The sequence below is a fragment of the Natator depressus genome, chromosome 16 (genome assembly GCF_965152275.1).
Source record: "Natator depressus isolate rNatDep1 chromosome 16, rNatDep2.hap1, whole genome shotgun sequence".
In the NCBI taxonomy this organism is placed as follows: Eukaryota; Metazoa; Chordata; order Testudines; family Cheloniidae; genus Natator; species Natator depressus.
In genome coordinates this window covers 2367591-2388468 of record NC_134249.1, presented here as the reverse complement: position 1 = coordinate 2388468, position 20878 = coordinate 2367591, and the positions used below count along the sequence as shown (strand labels likewise).

The 20878-nt window shown below is 46.2% G+C and overlaps 1 protein-coding gene across 4 annotated transcripts in view; it reads right to left on the bottom strand.

Moving 5' to 3' along the window:
* The window catches only part of NSMF (NMDA receptor synaptonuclear signaling and neuronal migration factor), an 84612-nt gene extending 64295 nt beyond the window's left edge, over positions 1-20317 (bottom strand). For 2 of the 4 annotated variants that reach the window (XM_074973827.1, XM_074973830.1), the window contains exons 1-2: positions 19833-20314; positions 5048-5109 (exon numbers count right to left, since the gene is read on the bottom strand). In XM_074973827.1, coding sequence (XP_074829928.1) covers positions 5048-5109; positions 19833-20077 — 307 coding nt within the window. In that variant the 5' untranslated portion in view covers positions 20078-20314. Of the gene's footprint in view, positions 1-5047; positions 5110-19832 lie in introns of all 4 variants that reach the window. The other 2 variants (XM_074973829.1, XM_074973828.1) reach the window with 2 other exon arrangements.
* Between the last annotated feature and the right edge of the window lie 561 nt (positions 20318-20878).

Sequence of the window (20878 nt, the reverse complement as noted above, 5' to 3'; positions counted from 1 at the left end):
TTGGAACCGCCAAAGCCACAGGTTCAGCCGCTTTCCCGCCCCAGCCTCCGTCAACACAAAACCAAAAGGAAGTGTCAGTCAGACCATGGGGTGGGGCAGTGCTGGAATGAATTCAGAGGGTGTCAGTGCTGCTGGCATCTCAGTGGAGGAGCTCGTGTCTGGATGGGGAGTCTCTGGGGCTCCAGCCTTCTGCCTCAGAGTTGAAGGCTTAGCTGCACCTGGCAAAGGAAGAGGTGTCCTGGCTGGAAGACTCCCATTTGCTTGCCCTTCAGCATGAAGTCTGCACCATTGCCAGCGCTTCCTCCCTCAGAGCAAGAGGAAACCCTGTCCACAGTGCTTCTAGGGGAGATGAGGTTCCTGCTATCCACGTGTCTACCTAGTAAGGCTTTTATCACTGCTATATCTGAGTGCCTCTGGCTCCCCCTGACTCTAGTGGGAAAGGGCAGGACTAATCTGATCCTAGGGACATTTTCTTGCCCCTATCATCTCCCTCTGCCCTCCTGGGACTCCAGCCAGGGTAGAGGGGAGTGAATTTAGGAGAGAGAAAGCAGGGCCGATTGGAGTGGATGTAAAGGTGGAACATAGGAGGAAGGTGACAGAGGAGCAATTAAGACTGAAGAAGGGGGGGCAGTTAAAACCCAAGAGTCTGGCAGGCAGAACAATAAAAACAGGGTGAGTTACAAGAGGGAAGAGGAAGAAAAGGAAATTCAGGTGACACAATAAGTGAAAAATATAAATCTATAGAAAATCTAGACCCAAAATATTGCAGTGAAATACACATTCATGTTTCCTTTAGCTGTCAGGAACCAATGCTGTCTCTAACAGGGTTCCTGACATATATATGAAACATGAACGCGTATTTCAAATACTGCAAATACTTCAAGTCCTGCAAATAAACTCCAGTTTAGCCTTCATCTGATCCATTCTGTGATGTCATAGAATCATAGAATATCAGGGTTGGAAGGGACCTCAGGAGGTCATCTAGTCCAACCCCCTGCTCAAAGCACGACCAATCCCCAACTAAATCATCCCAGCCAGGACTTTGTCAAGCCTGACCTTAAAAACTTCTAAGGAAGGAGATTCCACCACCTCCCTAGGTAACGCATTCCAGTGTTTCACCACCCTCCTAGTGAAAAAGTTTTTCCTAATATCCAACCTAAACCTCCCCCACTGCAACTTGAGACCATTACTCCTTGTCCTGTCATCTGCTACCACTGAAAACAGCCTAGATGTCACAACCATCCCCACAAAGTGACTGCTGTGTCATAGGCTCTGGCACTAGACAATAGGAGCAGGCTAGCGAGAAAGGAGGCAGTTTCTGATCAAACACAACAATCTCAGTAATCACAAACAAATCAACACACAATCCTAGTAATCAGCACTCATGAGAAAGGGAGCAGAGACCAACCACACAGCTATTTCAGGAGAATGGATGAAAGATGGCAAAATGTGTTAGAGTTTGGCAAGCGCTCTTCAAAGAGCATGGACTGTTGGAGTGCATTCCTTAAGGGTGAGATGTGGGCTGTATTTGGAAGAACGTATAGGCAGGAGGGCATTGAAAACTGTCTCTCCTGCAGAAAGAAGCTGCCAAATTCCCACCAGAGGAAACAAGTGAGGAGTATGGTTTGCAGATGGCAATAAATAAATAAATCTATCCACCTCCAAAGCCAAGACATATTTAGACACTCCCAACCAGGAGAATGAGTCAGGGTGCTCAGGAGAGCTCTGCTGTGCAGGGAGGCCCCTCAACACAGCTGAAAAAAAATCTGTAATTGACTTGGTTGGGATTTCAATGGGTGATGAGAAGGATTCTCCTATTCTGTTAAGCAAGGGTTGAAAGAGCTGCCTCAGCTCTATCTCAACCTAGCACTGTGCTACTAAACCATCTATCCAGCAGCATGTGCATGGCTGCGTGAGTCCCCTTTTTGCAGGGATACCCGGGTGGATTCATACAATGGGGCAAGAGTAGGAGTTCTGTGAAACAGTTTCTCTAAGTTGAGGATTTATCATACATGTGGCCTCTCTTATAATTCCAAATCAGTCATGTCCCAATGAGTGAAGGAGTGTAAACAACAGCAATGCTGATTACTGTCACTTCAAGGAAATAGAATATAAATTCTCCCCACCATGGCTTCTCTCATCATAACAGCAGCGTTGGAAGTTAAGTGGCGACGCTGCACGCACAGCTAGTCTACGTAGCCAGGTGTTTCTACCACTGCCATACTGGTCCTCCCTACCCCCTTTCCCACACTTATTTTGTCAGTAGACTCTAAGTTAGGGACTGTCTTTCACTAGGCATTTGCGAAGTGCCTAGCACACTGCGCCTCGATTCTGATTGAGGTTTCGGGGCACTACCCCAGTATAAATAGTCAACAATAAAAAGAGCTGCCTATGGTCCCTTTTTAGAACCCTAGTTTTCACACTACAAAGCCTGCAGGTCTCACCAAGTGAAGACTCTCGGTGTGCCAAGACATATACAACACAGCCACACACACACGCTGTGCATTCACATACACATGAGGCTCGATCCTGCAAGATGATGAGCACTCTGGACCCAATCCAGCAAAGCAATAAAATAGGGGCTGGGGCACATGACTTATGAGGAGACGCTGAGGGAACTGGGATTGTTTAGTCTGCAGAGGAGAAGAGTGAGGGGTGATTTGATAGCAACCTTCAACTACCTGAAAGGGGGTTCCAAAGAGGATGGAGTTCGGCTGTTCTCAGTGGTGGCAGATGACAGAACAAGGAGTAATGGTCTCAAGTTGCAGTGGCGGGAGGTCTAGGATGGATATTAGGAAAAACTATTTCACTAGGAGGGTGGTGAAACACTGGAATGCGTTACCCAGGGAGGTGGTGGAATCTCCTTCCTTAGAGGTTTTCAAGGTCAGGCTTGACAAAGCCCTGGCTGGGATGATTTAGTTGGTGTTGGTTCTGCTCTGAGCAGGCGGTTGGACCAGATGACCTCCTGAGGTCTCTTCCAATCCTAATCTTCTATGACTCTATGTGCTTAACTTTTAGCATTTAATTTATTCCACTGAAGTCAACGGGACTACTCATTATCTTAAAGCTAAGCACACAGTTTGGCTTTAATCCAGCAAAGCCCTCAGAGTGCTCAAGGATCAAACCCATAGAATGGAGAACATTTGCGGAAAGGCTGATATCTGACCTCTCTGCTTGTGGGGACAACAGAAACTTGTGCCACATTTTGCACCTACAAAAGCCCTATTGAATTTAACAGAATAACCTTCCTACTGTAATGATTTTTGCTCCATCATATCCTACAGAATATGCTAAAATTATATAGAATTTCATAAGATGATTAATAAATCTATGGAAAAGATTGTATTCTCTATTACAGCGGTGGCCAACCTAGGGCTCCGGAGCCACATGCGGCTCTTCAGAAGTTAATATGCGGCTCCTTGTATAGGCACCGACTCCGGGGCTGGAGCTACAGGTGCCAACTTTCCATTGTGCTCACTGCTCAACGCCTGGCTCTGCCACAGGCCCTGCCCCGACTCCACCCCTTCCCGCCCCCTGCCCTGAGCCTTTTGTACTCTCGCTCCTCCCCCCACCCCCGAGCCTCTTGCGTGCCACGAAACAGCTGATCGGAAGGGGGAGGTGCTGATCGGCGGGGCTGCTGGTGGGTGGGAGGTGCTGGGAGTGCGGGTGGGGGAGCTGATGGGGGGCTGCTGACGTATTACTGTGGCTCTTTGGCAATGTGCATTGGTAAATTCTGGCTCCTTCTCAGGCTCAAGCTGGCCACCCTTCTCTATTATATTCTACGGGCTTTTAGACCAATTTCTATTGAACCCTATTGATTTAGATCCTATTCAATTCTCTAAGGTTTTTCCATAAGGGCCGCAGGCACAAGTACATTTATTTGACCCTTTCACTGTCCGATCTGTGCCCACAGACAGATAGTTAGGGTCACAAGCACTCGGATTTGTTCCCTCAAGGCTAATATGGATCCAAGAACATGCACCACTGTAAGTGCACATATACGTGTTACAGGTTCTGAGAATAACGAGCCTCCGTTGGTTCCGTTTTCCCCCACATGCAGTGATGCTGAGCATACTAACACCATCACTGCTTGCTGTTCCTGCTAGGTCAGGGTCAGGGCAACTGTGCTGAAGGCACTCGCCTGTTCTCCGTAGCATGCAGCACCGAAGCAGACATTGATCACAACGGTCCCTTCTGGCCTTGGTACCTATGAATCATCGGCACCCCAGAGGCATTATTTTGTCTGAGACTATCATACCTAACAAATGCAAAGGGACATCACACTTCTTACCAGCACTTCAGCAGGCCGGCCAATTCCGTAGGTTGTCAGCATTGGCTAAGCAGGGAGTTACCTGGCTGTCTGGCAAAAGCGGATGTATTATTTCATACATTGGGGACAAAAGATAGTTCCCCACATGTGCAAAACGTCAGCTGTGTTGCTGAGGCCCCAAATTGCAAATGCTAGGGCTTTACGTCCTAGGGCTTTACGTCCTATGTCCGTAGGGCTTTACATCTGTAGGCCTTTACGTCCCATTAAAAACTTCCTCCCCTGCAGAGGAGCCTGATGTCTTCATGGGGGCTTTTAGTGGCTGCGCTGCGAGTGAAATGTTTTGTATCTACAGCTCTGGAGCCTCTTGTCTTTCTCTACAGAACAGGGACACCCTAGGGAACAGCCACGCAAGCTTGTCCCATCAAAATGCCTCAACACTGATCTGTAAGACTGTAGCAAAGGGGCGTGGCCTCCCTCAGAGACCAACCGCGAAGGAGAGCCACACCCATCTACACACTTACAAGGGACCACCTCTAGGGGTGTCTACACTACACAGGTGTCTTTTTATTTTAACACATTAGCTAACATGCTAAAATCCTAGTGGAGAGTAGGTAACTGTAATTTTAACACGTTGGTGAAGGTAAACCCTAGGAGCGAGCTTATCTCAACCAACTAATGTGGGTTAACACTACAACTTGCCCTATTCTTACCAAGTCCACTGTGACACACGAGCACCATCCACACATCAGGATAAAAGACACACAAGATTTCTCTTACCTGAGCCGTTTCTGCCCTCAGGGTGGTTTTGTGAAAGATACTCTCCAAAAGCCCTTGCTGCCCTGAAAATCCAAATGCCAGGGAACACACAGCGGCAGATACAAAAAGAGAGGAGTAAAGGTTAGTGTTGGAACAGCTATTTGCAATCACAAAGAGCATTTTAATGAGTGCTATTTCCCAAAAGTCCCCTTGTTCCTCCCTCTACTTCCAGCTGATGCCAACACAAGTACACTATGATGGCTAAAAGAAAAGGAGGACTAGTGGCACCTTAGAGACTAACCAATTTATTTGAGCTACAGCTCACTTCATCGGATGCATACACTTTTTGTGAATACAGTCTAACACGGCTGTTACTCTGAAACCTGTCATTATGATGGCTAAGGGTGCCTCAGCTTGTATCGGACTGGAACATCTCTAGGAGCAAGATGGAAGTGCAGCTCCATGGTTTGTTCAGCCTTTGGCCTCTCTGGTGAGACTGCAAACAAGGGAACCAACTGTTGTACAATATGGCCTTGTTTTTTATGACTTGGAAACTTGACCACTTGGAACTGGGCTGCACTGCCTCATTTCCGAGAGCTGCCAAATGGCCCTGACATGGTAACAGCTACCAGCTTGGGTCAAATTCAGAGTGGCAGCCTAGTGAAGAGAGCCTCTACATTCCAGTCCCAACCAATCTTCTGATCCTTTTTCTTTATGTTCCAGCATGTTAGCAGCCCCAGCTCCTACAATATGAATAGCCATCCATTCACCTTACCCTAAGCTATGGGGCACCCATTACACTCCCCCTGGTGCTACTGAACAAGATTGTTTAAGAGGTCATTAAGACCAGTAAAAATAAACAAACATGCTCATGACAATAATTACATTTACAACAAGTAGGTAGCACAGTAGGAAGGTGAGCTGCAATGGGGACAGCTCTCTCTCTCTCTGCTGGAGTACTTTTGCTATCTTTCTCCTTCAAAGGTGCTTGACCTCAGAGTAAGCCTCTGTGGCTCTCAAGGTGAAGCTGCAGTTGCTGCCATGAGAGGCTGCTTGTGAAAGCAACAGCACTTGTACTCAAATTTACACTTACTCTCAGCTCCTGACTTCCCTTCTATTCTGCCATTTGATGGACAGGACAGTGCAGCAGCCCTTCACCCATGCAGTCAGCAGTTTTCCTCGCTGCACGTATACACTATCTCCCCAGAGCGTATTCACGAGTGTGCCTGGCATAGGTAAGAATGAAAGGCCCATTTGTGAGCCGCAAACAATATTACACTGGAAATGGAGACTATCAGAGCAATAAAGAAGGGAAGTGATCTGATTTCCCCAGGACTAATAACTTTACCATTGCAGGATGCAAAATGTATTGAGCTGGAGAGCTGATTCCACCTGTGAAAGCGGCAGGGCTTTGGTTAGTTCTCTGCTTAGCTACACATAGCAAACGTAGCGTGCTAAGGCTTTGATATTGTCATCCATCCCACATGTCCCATCCAAAGACAGAATGTTCCTTTGAGACAGGCTTGTTTTGGGAGCAGCATGCTCTCCCCCCTGTGCCTTTGTTACAGTGTGGGGTGGGGAGGGGCAGAGCTAGAGTCCCACCCCATTGTCAGGGTAGCCCCCCAAGGGGCACCAGCAGGAAGCCACCTTTGCACTTGGGACATTCCTAGATTTCAAGGCTGAAGGGACGATTGTGATCATCTGGGCTGACCTTCAGTATGGCACAGGCCAGAGACCTGCCCCAGAATTGTTCCTAGAGTAGATCTTTTAGAAAGACATCCAGTCTTGATTTAAAAATGGTCAGTGATGGAGAATCCATCATGACCCTTGGTATGAATGAGGTAGAGGTTTTTAAGGTCAGGCTTGACAAAGCCCTGGCTGGGATGATTTAATTGGGGATTGGTCCTGCTTTGAGCAGGGGGTTGGACTAGATGACCTCCTGAGGTCCCTTCCAACCCTGACGTTCTATGATTCTATGTGGTTCCAGTAGTTAATTACTCTGACTGTTAAAAAATTAAGCCTTATTTCCTGTCTGAATTTGTCGAGCTTGAAAATTTAGGAGGATGTACGGGATGCTACTGTGACTCACCCGTGCCTCAGGACAGGGGTGAAAGTATCATAAAAGGCTTACTGGTACGGGGGCCCTGCTCCAGGCCCCCAGAAGGGACGGGGCCTGAGGCAGGAGTGGTGGGGCTGGGGGGCCAGCCTCCCGCAGCCAGCCCTTCCATGCTGCCCAGCCCGCACCACCCGGGGCTCTGGTAGTGATTTAAAGGGCCTGGGGCTCCGTCCGCTGCTGCAGTAATGGTGGCCAGGAGCCCCAGGCCCTTTTAAATCACTGGGCCCTGACGCAGCTGCCCCTTTTGCCCCCGCCCCTCCGTTGGTGGCCCTGGGGGGCGGGGAGGAAAGGGCAGAGATGTTAAAACCTACCAGCAGGGTCACCAACCGGGGTGGGGGGGGAAGGAGGGGAAGGGGCAGAGACATTAAAGCTTGAACATCGGCTATGTACAGGCCCGTACCGGCAGTCACTTCCTACCAGTACGCCTTACCGGCCCGCTTTCACCTCTGCTTCAAGGACATAAGAACATAAGAATGGCCCTACTGGGTCAGGCCAAAGGTCCATCTAGCCCAGTGTCCTGTCTTCTGACAGTGGCCAATGCCAGGTGCCCCCGAGGGAATGAACAGAACAGGTCATCACCAAGTGACCCATCCCCTGTCGCCCATTCCCAGCTTCTGGCAAAACAGAGGCTTCTGGCAAACCATTCCTGCCCATCCTGGCTAATAGCCATTGATGGACCTATCCGCCATGAATGTATCTAGTTCTTTTTTTAACACAACCAGGGTGAAGGCTCCTTGTGCCCTCCCACCCCCTTGTGCACCCATCCAGATGTCAGCCACAATACGGCCCTTGCATTATACAAGTCCAAATTTAGGGGCCTGATCCCAGGAATCCTTACTCATACAAGCAGTCCTTGTTCACATGGTGTCAATGGGTAACTCACATAAGCAAGGGCTACTTGTGCGAGTAAGGATTTGCAGGGTCAGGCCCCTAGGGTGCCATTCCTTTGTATACACATAATGAGCCTTCCACATGCATGAAATGAAGAGATTGCAGGGTTGGTTCGTTTGGTGTGTGTCAGAAATTCTTCCTCTGCCTCATTCCATGTAAATTATCTATGTGGAGAAATAAGAGCTTGTCAGCTCTCACATCAGTTGTTGTTATGCTACGTGTGCATGGGGTTTTATATAAATAAAGGATTTGGAATTATTTAGATTAACTTTAGTTTCCGATTTGTTCCAAAGATGTAAGTGCACCTCAATCCAATCAGTGTCCCAGAAATCTCTGCTGATGCCCAGTATGGATTGTCCATCTGCCCTAAAATCTGAGCTGGTCCCATTCTTTATTTTTTGAAGAATTTGCATACTATATGCTGAATGCCACATGTGGGAATATCCTGGAATTTTACCTCTTCACTTGTCAATTACAGTCTAGACAAATTCATCTCCATCATTTCTTAAGGTCCAAATTGTGAGCAGCCCCTGCACAGCTGCTGACAGATGAATAAGAACCTCCCCGCCCCTGCTGTTGCATGGGGCCAATCTGAGGAACCGTCCCTGTGCTGTGCTCCAAAGACCTCACCTCAAACATCTCACTATCTTCCCCAGCAGGAACAGAAGAGGCAACAGGATAGACCCCATGGTATCTCACATGAGAGAGCGATCAGGGCACATGCGTGATTCATTCAGAGGGGGGTTTTGAGTAATTACTCAAAACCTCACTCAGGAATGTTGCTGTCCACTCTGGGCTGGGTCTGCAGACATGTCAACAAAATGTCACCGTCCATGGTATCAAGCACTTTGGACTGACCTAAAAGATCAGCATGGACACTTGATCATTGTCCATCACCAGATTATCGACCAGTGAGACTAGCACAGTATCAGTACAATATTCAGTCATTTATATGCATACATTGCAGCCAATTCCATTTCAAATTCCTGTCTAATTTGCTGTCCACACTAACACATTGGTCTCCTTCTGCATTCCTGCTTTCTGGTATCAAATCCCTTCTCATTGTCTCAGAGAGTTTCAGATATTTTCCCCAGGTGTATTAGCTTGCACTTTGCCAAGCTCCATCTCGTGTAGCTTATGTGTAATTTATCTATGCCATACCCTTTGTGTTATTTCTCTGCCCTCACCAGTTTTCACAGCTATTGCAGTTTAGCACCATCTGCAAATGCCACTTATGCACTGGGTACTCCCTCCTTCAGACTGTTAATGGGGAAGTTAAATTAAACCAGACCTACTACCAGTCTCTGCCGCAGGCAGCCCACTCCTCAATACACGGCAGTTTATCATAACCCTTTCTTTATTTAGAGTCTGTGACCAATGCGCAATTATACATGGTAGTTTTCCTACCTAAGCCAATTTAAAATCACAACAGTTTCATAAGACACTACTGAATGCTTTACTAAAATCAAGCACATGGCAGCTACAGGGTTCTCATGCTCTAATTTTGTAATTCAAACAAAAAAAACAATAAAGTTTTATTAGCAACATTTATTATTAATAGATCTTGTTTGCCCCACTTCCCCCACCCCTCAATTCTGGCACTATGAACACAGCCAACGTGGTTCCAAACCCACCAAAATTCTCCATGACCTGGACAGAAAACCCTTTGCAGTGGTGGACACCTTGGAGCACAGAGAGCAAGGGATATGCATTTAACTGTCAAGTATGAAAAAAGGAAACTTGCCTCAGGTAAATAATGTGACTGCAAAGAGCCTAAACATGTTGCCCCAACTCAGAGGTGTCAGAAGGCGTAGCCAGGGCACTATCAATGTCCAAGATCAACACACTCCTTCAGATTTTCCTCCACCTAGCCTAGATTGACAAGGGCAGAACTCATACAAAGTCTGTCACTGCTTCCTTTGGCTGGTTAAAACAGATTCCTTATTGCTGCTATTTGCTATTATAGGTACCAGCACTGGGCTCAGCTCTTTAAAAGAGACATTGAAATGTTCAAAACAATATAGGAGATTTAGACAGGTTCAGCAGTTGGCAAGAAGCTGGCATGCTGTACAATACGGTGAATCTGGAAGGACTTTATACTATAGGATATTGTATCTCATGTAACCTCATAAAAGGGTCTTGAGCCAGCAGCTGTGTAGAGGCAGCAAAGGGATGTTCATATGTATTGTGCCATAAGCTCATCGAATTGACACAGTTTTAGTGGGGAAGTTTGTAAGAAAACATCATGAGATCCATGAACCCGCAGAAACTGGTATATTGTGAAGACTTCACTTGCAGCACGTATGGCAAGGGAAGGACACGAGAGCTGGGCGTGGGAGCCACCCCACGCATCCACACGGAGAATAATCATCTGAGGCCACCTGCCATGCAACATAAATCCCTCCATTCTGTTCATATGTACTGAAGGGCCCTATGCCATGGTACTGTATGCACAAGACATGGCATGGGAAGACTTTATTCCCACTCACTGCTCTAACAAGGAATAGAGCAATATACTAATGATTCTATGTTACACTTATACAGGATATTTCATACATTATAAGTATGAGCAATGCACCGGATCATTACACTGTACACTACAACTGCATCGGAAGAGGAGGTAATGTTGACCAAGAATGCCAGGGCAACCACCTGTTCTTATCAAGGTACTGGTGATGTCCATGAAGAGCAGATAGGGCCTTGGTTTTTAAACACTTGTTTAAAAGATCCAACATGCAGTAAATTGCATGGAAGTTAATGAATCCATCTGGGAAAGCTGAAGCACCGAGTCAAACCTGCTGGGATTTGAATTTACGGTTCAAGGGATTGCAGGGGTTTCAGACCTGTTGCTGAGACCACGTTATCATGCTTGTCACACAACAGTAAACAAATTCTGATATTCTATGACTCTACGATACATAAAATCACAGGAGACTGGAGGCCCACATGGAGAGTCTCCTCCTCTCTGTGTGGAGGATAGTACAATCCACTACTGGGGCCCATCTCCTGCCCTGCAGAGGCCTCGCCCTAGATAAAGAGGGTATGGGCAGGGGCCAATGATGGAGCTGGCGAACCAAGCATCATCCTCCCCTAAAAGCCCTGTGGAAAAGGTGGCAGCGTGAAATGAAACCGGGAGCTGAATTTTCACTTCCTTGCCCCCTCCATGCTGCAGAAATCCAGGGTACAGCACTTGCTGTGGAAACCCCTGTCACACTGTCAGAGAACCACAGAACCAGGGCAGAGGAATAGAGGCCCCTCGCTATTGGTGATTGGTTCCAAAGGATTTGGGGGCAGAACCACTGCCACACAGAACACGCCTCCCCCCCATGGAACAGTTCAGGGTAGATTCTGCAGGGGGATTGTCAGGAGGTTTTCTGCCCTCCCTCCCCACACATATGCCTTCAGATTGGCATCTCTGCAGTAGGGGCGGTCCACGGGCCATAGCTACGAACAGCCAGTGCTGTGACCTGAGTGGCTGAACACCCAGCACAGGCCCAGTCAGCTATGCTTCCTGATCCCAGCATGTGAACTGGAACTGATCAAGGGGCATCAAAGAGTTCCTACATAAGAATCACCACAGCATCTTGTCATACCTGTACAGCAGGTGCCAAAGTGAGCAAGAGTCTCTTGGCCCGATCCTGGATTCCACAGTATTTGTATTATTTGGAAAAAAGAAAAGGAGGACTTGTGGCACTAGAGACTCACAAATTTATTTGAGCATAATGCATCCGATGAAGTGAGCTGTAGCTCACGAAAGCTTATGCTCAGATAAATTGGTTAGTCTCTAAGGTGCCACACGTACTCCTTTTCTTTTTGCAGACACAGACTAACAATGGCTGCTACTCTGAAACCTGTATTATTTGGGTAACTCCTATCTCCTCCAGACGTGAAGTCACATACAGTGGCAGCCCAAAATGATTCCCATACACCCAGCATTAGCCATCTGTCAAAAATCCATGCCATCATCTGAACCATTTGTGGGGAGGGATAGCTCAGTGGTTTGAGCGTTGGCCTGCTAAACCCAGGGTTGTGAGCTCAATCCTTAAGGGGGCCATTTAGGGATCTGGGGCAAAAATTGGGGATTGGTCCTGCTTTGAGCAGGGGGTTGGACTAGATGACCTCCTGAGGTCCCTTCCAACCCTGATATTCTATGACCAAAGTTGTATTTTCCACAGCAAGACATCTACACTCCAGCTTCTTTCCTCTTGCTAAACTCACAGGGCTGTTATATGCTGAAGAGAATTTCATTTTCTTTATAGAATATGTATATTTAAAAAGTATTCACTGTGCATTTTAGCCTCATACTGTGGGCAGACATTCCAGAAGTCTGCCAAGGCCCTGCTGCATTTAAAGCTTTGATGGACAGATTTCTTTATAAACTAAAATAATTAGGGCTGTTGATTAATCGCAGTTAAGTCATGCGATTAACTCAAAAAAATCAATCACAATTAATCGCACTGTTAAACAATAGACTACCAATTGAAATTTATTAAATATTTTGGATGTTTTTCTAAATTTTTAAATATATTGATTTCTATTACAACACAGACTACAAAGTGTACATTGCTCACTTTATATTATTTTTATTACAAATATTTTCATTGTAAAATGATAAACAAAAGAAATAGTATTTTTAGTTCACCTCTACAAATACTGTAGTGCAATCTCTTTATTTGGAAAGTGTACCTTCCAAATGTAGATTTTTTTGCCCAGTAACTGCACTCAAAAACAAAACAATGTAAAACTTTAGCGCCTACAAGTCCACTCAGTCCTACTTCTTGGTCAGCCAATCGCAAAGACAAACAAGTTTGTTTACATTTATGGGAGGTACTGCTGCCTGCTTCTTATTTACAGTGTCACCTGAAAGTGAGAACAGGTGTTTGCATGGCACTGTTGTAGCCAGTGTCACAAGACATTTATAGGCCAGATGTGCTAAAGATTCATGTGCCCTTCAAGCTTCGACCGCCATTCCATGGGACATGCGTCCATGCTGATGATGCATTATTTTTTTTAAATGAATGTTCATTAAAATTGTGACTAAACTCCTTGGGGGAGAACTGTACGTCTCCTGTTCTGCTTTACCCGCATTCTGCCATACCCGCATTCATGTTCTAGCAGTCTCGGGTGATGACCCAGCCCATGTTGTTTGTTTTAAGAACATTTTCACAGCAGATTTGACAAACCGTAAAGAAGGTACCAATGTGAGATTTCTAAAGATAGCTACAGCACTCGACCCAAGGTTTAAGAATCTGAAGTGCCTTCCAAAAATCTGAGAGGGGCGAGGTGTGGAGCATGCTTTCAGAAATGTTAAAAGAGCAACACTCTGATGCAGAAACTACAGAACCTGAACCACCAAAAAAGAAAATCAACCTTCTCCTGGTGGCATCTGACTCAGATGATGAAAATGAACATGCGTTGGTCCGCTCTGCTTTGGATTGTTACTGAGCAGAACCCATCATCAGCATTGGACGCATGTCCTCTGGAATGGCGGTTGAAGCATGAAGGGACACATGAATCTTTAGCACATCTGACACGTAAATATCTTGTGACGCTGGCTACAACAGTGCCATGAGAACACCTGTTCTCACTTTCAGGTGACATTGTAAACAAGAATCAGGCAGCATTATCTCCTGCAAATTGTAACCAAACTTCTTTGTCTGAGCAATTGGCTGAACAAGAAGTAGGACTGAGTGGACTTGCAGGCGCTAAAGTTTTACATTGTTTTGTTTTTGAATGCAGTTATTTTTTGTACATAATTCTACATTTGTAATTCTGTACATAATTCTGTACGTAATTTTGTACATAATTCTACATTTGTACATAATTCTACATTTCATTATAAAAGGATTGCCCTACAGCACTTGTATGAAGTGAATTGAAAAATACTATTTTTTTTTGTTTTTTACAGTGGATATTTGTAATAAAAAATAAAGTGAGCACTGTACACTTTTTATTCTGTGTTATAATTGAAATCAATATATTTGAAAATGTAGAAAACATCCAAAAATATTTAAATAAATGGTATTCTATTATTAACAGTGTGATTAATAGTGATTAATTTTTTTAATTGCTTGACAGCCCTAAAATAATCTGAACTATATTGCCTTTTGCACTGTCCATTTCTAACCACATCACTTCCTCTCTTCTTACCCCACTATCACCGGGATTTAAAGCTGTGCCTTAGAGCTTCAGAGTGACAAGATGCCTTAAGTCGATTTGTCAGCACAGTCTCAACTGGGCTCTACAGAGAAGTCTGCTGTAATTTTTTCTAGCAAAAAGAGCCCTCCGGGCTCCTATGAAAAGTTCACTTCCTCCAATCTTGTGAACGGCTACGACTGGGGAAGCAGCCAGTGCTACTAATGGACCTATTCCCTTTATGATTGTCCACATAATATCAGCCCAGCAGCCACCAAGAAACAAAAGGCAAATATCTCGAGAGGGCTGCAGCTTGCCGCACAGCAGGGATGGAGCCAGCTCTCTGCCATCGTCATGGCCAATGTTCCGCAGTCAGTGTAAGATGTGAAGCTCATCTATATTTTTTTTTAAATCCCAAGTCCCATCAAGCAACAGAGAAGTTTTTCAGGATCTCCCAGGAGCCATAAGAAAGGCCACACTGGGTGAGACCGAAGTGTCCTGTCTTCTGACAGTGGCCAGGGCCAGGTGCTTCGGAGGGGATGAACAGAACAGGGAATCATCAAGAGATCTATCCCCTGTCGCTCATTCCCAGCTTCTGGCAAACAGAGGCTCTCCCTGCCCATCCTGGTTCATAACCATTGATGGACCTATCCTCCATGAACTTATCTAGGTCTTTTTTGAACCCTGTTATAGTCTTGGCCTTCACAACATCCTCTGGCAAGGAGTTCCACAGGTTGACTGCACTGTGTGAAGAAATACTTCCTTTTGTTTGTTTTAAATGTGCTGCCTATTAATTTCATTTGGCAACTCCTAGTTCTTGTGTTATGAGGAGGAGTAAATAACACTTCCTTATTGACTTTCTCCACTCCAGTCATGATTTTATAGACCTCTATCATATCCCCCCCCCGTCGTCTTTTCCAACCTGAAAATTTCCAGTTTTATTAATCTTTCCTCATAAGTCTATCATATTAAAAGGTAACAGGGATGGGCAATGTACACCCAAATTCTATAGCATGGACCAAGTACCAGGGCCAGCTCCAGTGTTTTTGTAGCTCCAAGCGGCAAAAAAAAAAAAAAAAAAAAAAAAAACCTTGCCGCCAACACAGAGGCAGAGTGATGGTGCGGCCGCCGAATTGCCGCTGGTGACCGAAGAAGAGTAGCGTCCCCGCCGCTGAATTGCTGCCGAGCATAAAATACGCTGTCATGGAGTGACCGCCGAAGGCAGATTGCTGCCCCAGAGCCCAACGTCCTGCCGCTCCTTTACATTTGCCGCCCCAGGCACCTGCTTGGTTCGCTGGTGCCGGGAGCCGGCCCTGCCAACTACCATGAAAAGAAAACCTTTCAAAGGGTAAATGTAATGGCCTGAGACATTCCAATAAGTGGAGATATTTGGTAGGTTTGCGTTTTTATTACACAGGATGGCGTTTTTATTACAGGGGGAATTGAAGATCACCTCACTGGGAAAGCTACCACCAGCCGTGTGGTCAGATAAGAACATAAGAATGGCCATACGGGGTCAGACCAAAGGTCCATCCAGCCCAGTGTCCTATCTACCGACAGTGGCCAATGCCAGGTGCCCCAGAGGGAGTTAACCTAACAGGTAATGATCAAGTAATCTCTCTCCTGCCATCCATCTCCACCCTCTGACAAACAGAGGCTAGGGACACCATTCCTTACCCATCCTGGCTAATAGCCATTAATGGACTTAACCTCCATGAATGTATCCAGTTCTCTTTTAAACCCTGTTATAGTCCTAGCCTTCACAACCTCCTCAGGCAAGGAGTTCCACAGGTTGACTGTGCGCTGTGTGAAGAAGAACTTCCTTTTATTTGTTTTAAACCTGCTGCCCATTAATTTCATTGGGTGGCCCCTCGTTCTTAGCTTATGGGAACAAGTAAATAACTTTTCCTTATTCACTTTCTCCACACCACTCATGATTTGCACCGCTACAGACTAGGGACCGAATGGCTCGGCAGCAGTTCTGCAGAAAAGGACCTCGGGGTTACAGTGGACGAGAACTTGGATATGAGTCAACAGTGTGCCCTTCTTGCCAAGAAGGCCAATGGCATTTTGGGATGTATAAGTAGGGGCATTGCCAGCAGATTGAGGGACGTGATCGTTCCCCTCTATTCGACACTGGTGAGGCCTCATCTGGAGTACTGTGTCCAGTTTTGGGCCCCACACTACAAGAAGGATGTGGAAAAATTGGAAAGAGTCCAGCGGAGGGCAACAAAAATGATTAGGGGACTGGAACACATGACTTCTGAGGAGAGGCTGAGGGAACTGGGGATGTTTAGTCTTCAGAAGAGAAGAATGAGGGGGAATTTGATAGCTGCTTTCAACTACCTGAAAGGGGGTTCCAAAGAGGATGGCTCTAGACTGTTCTCAGTGGTAGCAGATGACAGAACAAGGAGTAATGGTCTCAAGTTGCAGTGGGGGAGGTTTCGGTTGGATATTAGGAAAAACTTTTCCACTAGGAGGGTGGTGAAACACTGGAATGCGTTACCTAGGGAGGTGGTGGAATCTCCTACCCTAGAAGTTTTTAAGGTCAAACTTCACAAAGCCCTGGCTGGGATGATTTAGTCGGGGATCGGTCCTGCTTTGAGCAGGGGGTTGGACTAGATGACCTCCTGAGGTCCCTTCCAACCCTGATATTCTATGATTCTATGATTTTATAGACCTCTATCATATCCCCCCTTAGTCTCCTCTTTTCCAAGATGAAAAGTCCTAGCCTCTTTCATCTCTCCTCATATGGGACCCGTTCCAAACCCCTAATCATTTTAGTTGCCCTTTTCTGAACCTTTTCTAATGCCAGTATATCTTTTTTGAGATGAGACCACATCTGTACGCAGTATTCAAGATGTGGACATACCATGGATTTATATAAGGGCAATAAGATATTCTCCGTCTTATTCTCTGTCCCTTTTTTAATGATTCCTAACATCCTGTTTGCTTTTTTGACTGCCGCTGTACACTGTATGGACATCTTCACAGAACTATCCACGATGATTCCAAGATCTTTCTCCTGATTAGCTGTAGCTAAATTAGCCCCCCATCATATTGTATGTATAGTTGGGGTTATTTTTTCCCAATGTGCATTACTTTACATTTATCCACATTAAATTTCATTTGCCATTTTGTTGCCCAATCACTTAGTTTTGTGAGATCTTTTTGAAGCTCTTCACAGTCTGCTTTGGTCTTAACTATCTTGAGCAGTTTAGTATCATCTGCAAACTTTGCCACCTCACTGTTTACCCCTTTCTCCAGATCATTTATGAATAAGTTGAATAGGATTAGTCCTAGGGCTGACCCTTGGGGAACACCACTAGTTACCCCTCTCCATTCTGAAAATTTACCATGTATTCCTACCCTTTGTTCCCTGTCTTTTAACCAGTTCTCAAGCCATGAAAGGATCTTCCCTCTTATCCCATGACAACTTAATTTACGTAAGAGCCTTTGGTGAGGGACCTTGTCAAAGGCTTTCTGGAAATCTAAGTACACTATATCCACTGGATCCCCCTTGTCCACATGGTTGTTTACCCTGCTCCAAAAAAGAACTCTAATAGATCAGTAAGACATGATCTCCCTTTTCAGAAACCATGCTGACTTTTGCGCAACAATTTATGTTCTTCTATGTGTCTGACAATTTTATTCTTTACTATTGTTTCAACTAATTTGATGTTAGACTTACCGGTCTGTAATTGCCAGGATCACCTCTAGAGCCCTTCTTAAATATTGGCATTACAGTAGCTATCTTCCAGTCATTGGGTACAGTAGCTGATTTAAAGGACAGGTTACAAACTATAGTTAATAGTTCTGCAATTTCACTTTTGAGTTCTTTCAGAACTCTTGGGTGAATGACATCCGGTCCCGGTGACTTGTTACTGTTAAGTTTCTCAGTTCCCAAACCTCCTCTCATGACACTTCTATCTGTGACAATTCCTCAGATTTGTCACCTACAAAAGATGGCTCAGGTTTGGGAATCTCCCTAACATCCTCAGCCGTGAAGACTGAAGCAAAGAATTTATTTAGTTTCTCCGCGATGACTTTATCGTCTTTAAGTGCTCCTTTTGTATCTCGATCGTCTATGCTTGCATGATGCAAACCAAACCAGACAAACTCAAAGTATTTGCCATGTACAAGGATTGAAAGGATCCACTCTGATGACTAGCTCATTAAAACATTAAACCCCTGCCTCGGTGGGGTGGGCATTTGGCACAGGGCATATTGAGCAATACCAATTGATGATGCCAGCAGAGCTGGGGAATATGCCCTGGGTAGAACCTTCACAGATGAATTAACTCTTTGAAGGTTGTTCATTTGAAAACAGTTATATGACACTTGAGAGAACTGCATGGTACAATCTTATGTGCTGGCATGTCAGACATTTAGGAGTGAACTTTCTGTTTTGCACAATATAAGCAAATATTTATCATATATTGGACATTTTTCAAATATTTGCCATATGGCTATAGGTACTGTGTGTGTCAGCATTTCTAGAATGCAGAGGTACAATGTAGTTTCTACTGAAAAATGTTCCTACTCTAAGTAGCCATTAGTTACATTCCCTACAGAAAGGAAAGGAGTACTTGTGGCACCTTAGAGACTAACACATTTATTTGAGCATAAGCTTTTGTGAGCTACAGCTCATGTCATCCGATGAAGTGAGCTGTAGCTCACGAAAGCTCATGCTCAAATAAATGGGTTAGTCTCTAAGGTGCCACAAGTCCTCCTTTCCTTTTTGTGGATACAGACTAACACGGCTGCTACTCTGAAACCATTCCCGACAGAAGGATTGTTGAGAGAGACACATTATTTCTATTAGCTTAATGTAGCCTTACTAAATGCAGTGTGAACTGCACTGTTCATTAGTCCTTGAGGTACTCACTCACACATACATTAACCAAAGGGACAGGACAAGATTTTGCCATACAGGGTGTTTCTGAGGAACACAAAAAGTTATGTCATTATATATGTAAAGTTCATATACCAAATGTGATTTCCTGATTGCAAATCAATGCCATTAATTACCTGAGGTTTGTTTGTGTGTCCCCATGAGTGATTTTTTTTGACAGGCCTCCCGCTAGGCAGATGGTTCCTTACACCTCATGTCATTTGCTATTTAAACCCACTGGAAAGCCAGAATAAAACTAAAAATAAATAAGCAGTATTCTCCACTGGAGCTTGCAGGTCAGCCAAAGATAAAGGGAGCAAAGAAACCAGCATCACATTCTTTCCCAGCCCACACAAACAAGCCTGATTGTCTTGTCAGTTTAGTTTGCTTTGCAGAGATAATACTGTGTGTGTCTGGAAAAACAATGAGGCGTCTAAAATATTTGCACGTTCAAGCACTACTCGCCTAGTGAATTTCACCAGGAGGAAAGAGAGGAGGCAAATGCAAACATCTGCAATACTGAGTCTCATTATGCCCCCCCACACACACGCACACCCTGCCCTCTGCAAATGCCCCAATTTCTTCTATGCTGATATTGTAATGCAGTTAGCCCAACGTTCAGACTGCACACCCCATGCATCACATTGCATTTGCGTTAGCATTTCGTTTAGCAAGGCCTTGTTTTCTTCCCAGCATGGCCAGAATCTTCTTGGGTAGTTATTTATATCCCACCCCTGCCATAACTTGTCTAGACGGAGGTTATCACTCACCTGACTTTAGCTGCTACAGAAGACATAGCATCATTCCTCAGAGTCTTCCTTTTGGATACAGCTGTGCCCATATTCGCTGGGAGAAAAGCTTTGGAGGCAACATTCATTGCACAAAACCTCCGCCCATAACGCTGAGGGGAAACAGCGGTAACAAAGAGACGGCACGAAGTCCCGCAGCGTGCCCCGATCCGCTGCTTTATTCCTCCCGCCGCGGAGCCATGTGCACTAGGATCCCAGGCGGGCATTCAAGGGGCCAAGCCCTGCCCTGGCACAGTATCTGTACTGCCTCCTGCCATTCATCTCCTGGCAGCCTGGAGGAGCCGCACAATAGACCCGGCTCTCGCTAGTCAAACGCTTCGGCAAACCCGCGGCCTGGCTCCCCGCCGGCTGCCTGCGCAGGGACGGCTGCAGGGAGCTGGGTAATGGGAGGTTCAAGGGCGCTCCCTCTATATGCCGTGTAGGCTCCCCCCCTGCACGCCCCCCGTGCTGACATCACGGCCGGCATGGGAAGGAGGGGAGACGGGGGCTCGTCTCCAGGGGAAGGGGCGCCCCGCGGCGCGAGAGGGAGAAAGGGAAGCTGGAAAAGCGGCTCGGGAAAGCGGCGCGGGCAGTGCACCTGCCGCGCCCCCGGCCGCCGCGCGTGTCACTTCGCGGCGCGTGCTCCAGGCGCCTGGGGCCGCGCGCCTGCCCAGGACGGGGCGGCGGCGCTCGCTCCTCGGCCGGGACTCCGCGGCTGCCGTGGACGGGGCCCTGGGCCTCGAAGCTGGGACAGGGCAATGGGTGGCTGGAGCAGGGGTTTCAATCAGCCCATTAGACAGCCGGGGCCAGGTGTGAAATCTGCCCCCAGCTCTCGCCCTGTGTTTCTCTCTGTGTGCAGGGCCTTTGAAAGGGGTGAGAGCCCTGCCTGCTTCCCCCCAGGAGCAGGCTTGGGGTGTTCCACTCATCCCTTATCTTTAAACAACCCCCTTTTTAAAGTCGTGCTGAAGTCATCCCCAAGTCAACGTGGCCTGCAGAGCGGAGCAGAGCGGAGCAGGCGGTCTGGCTGC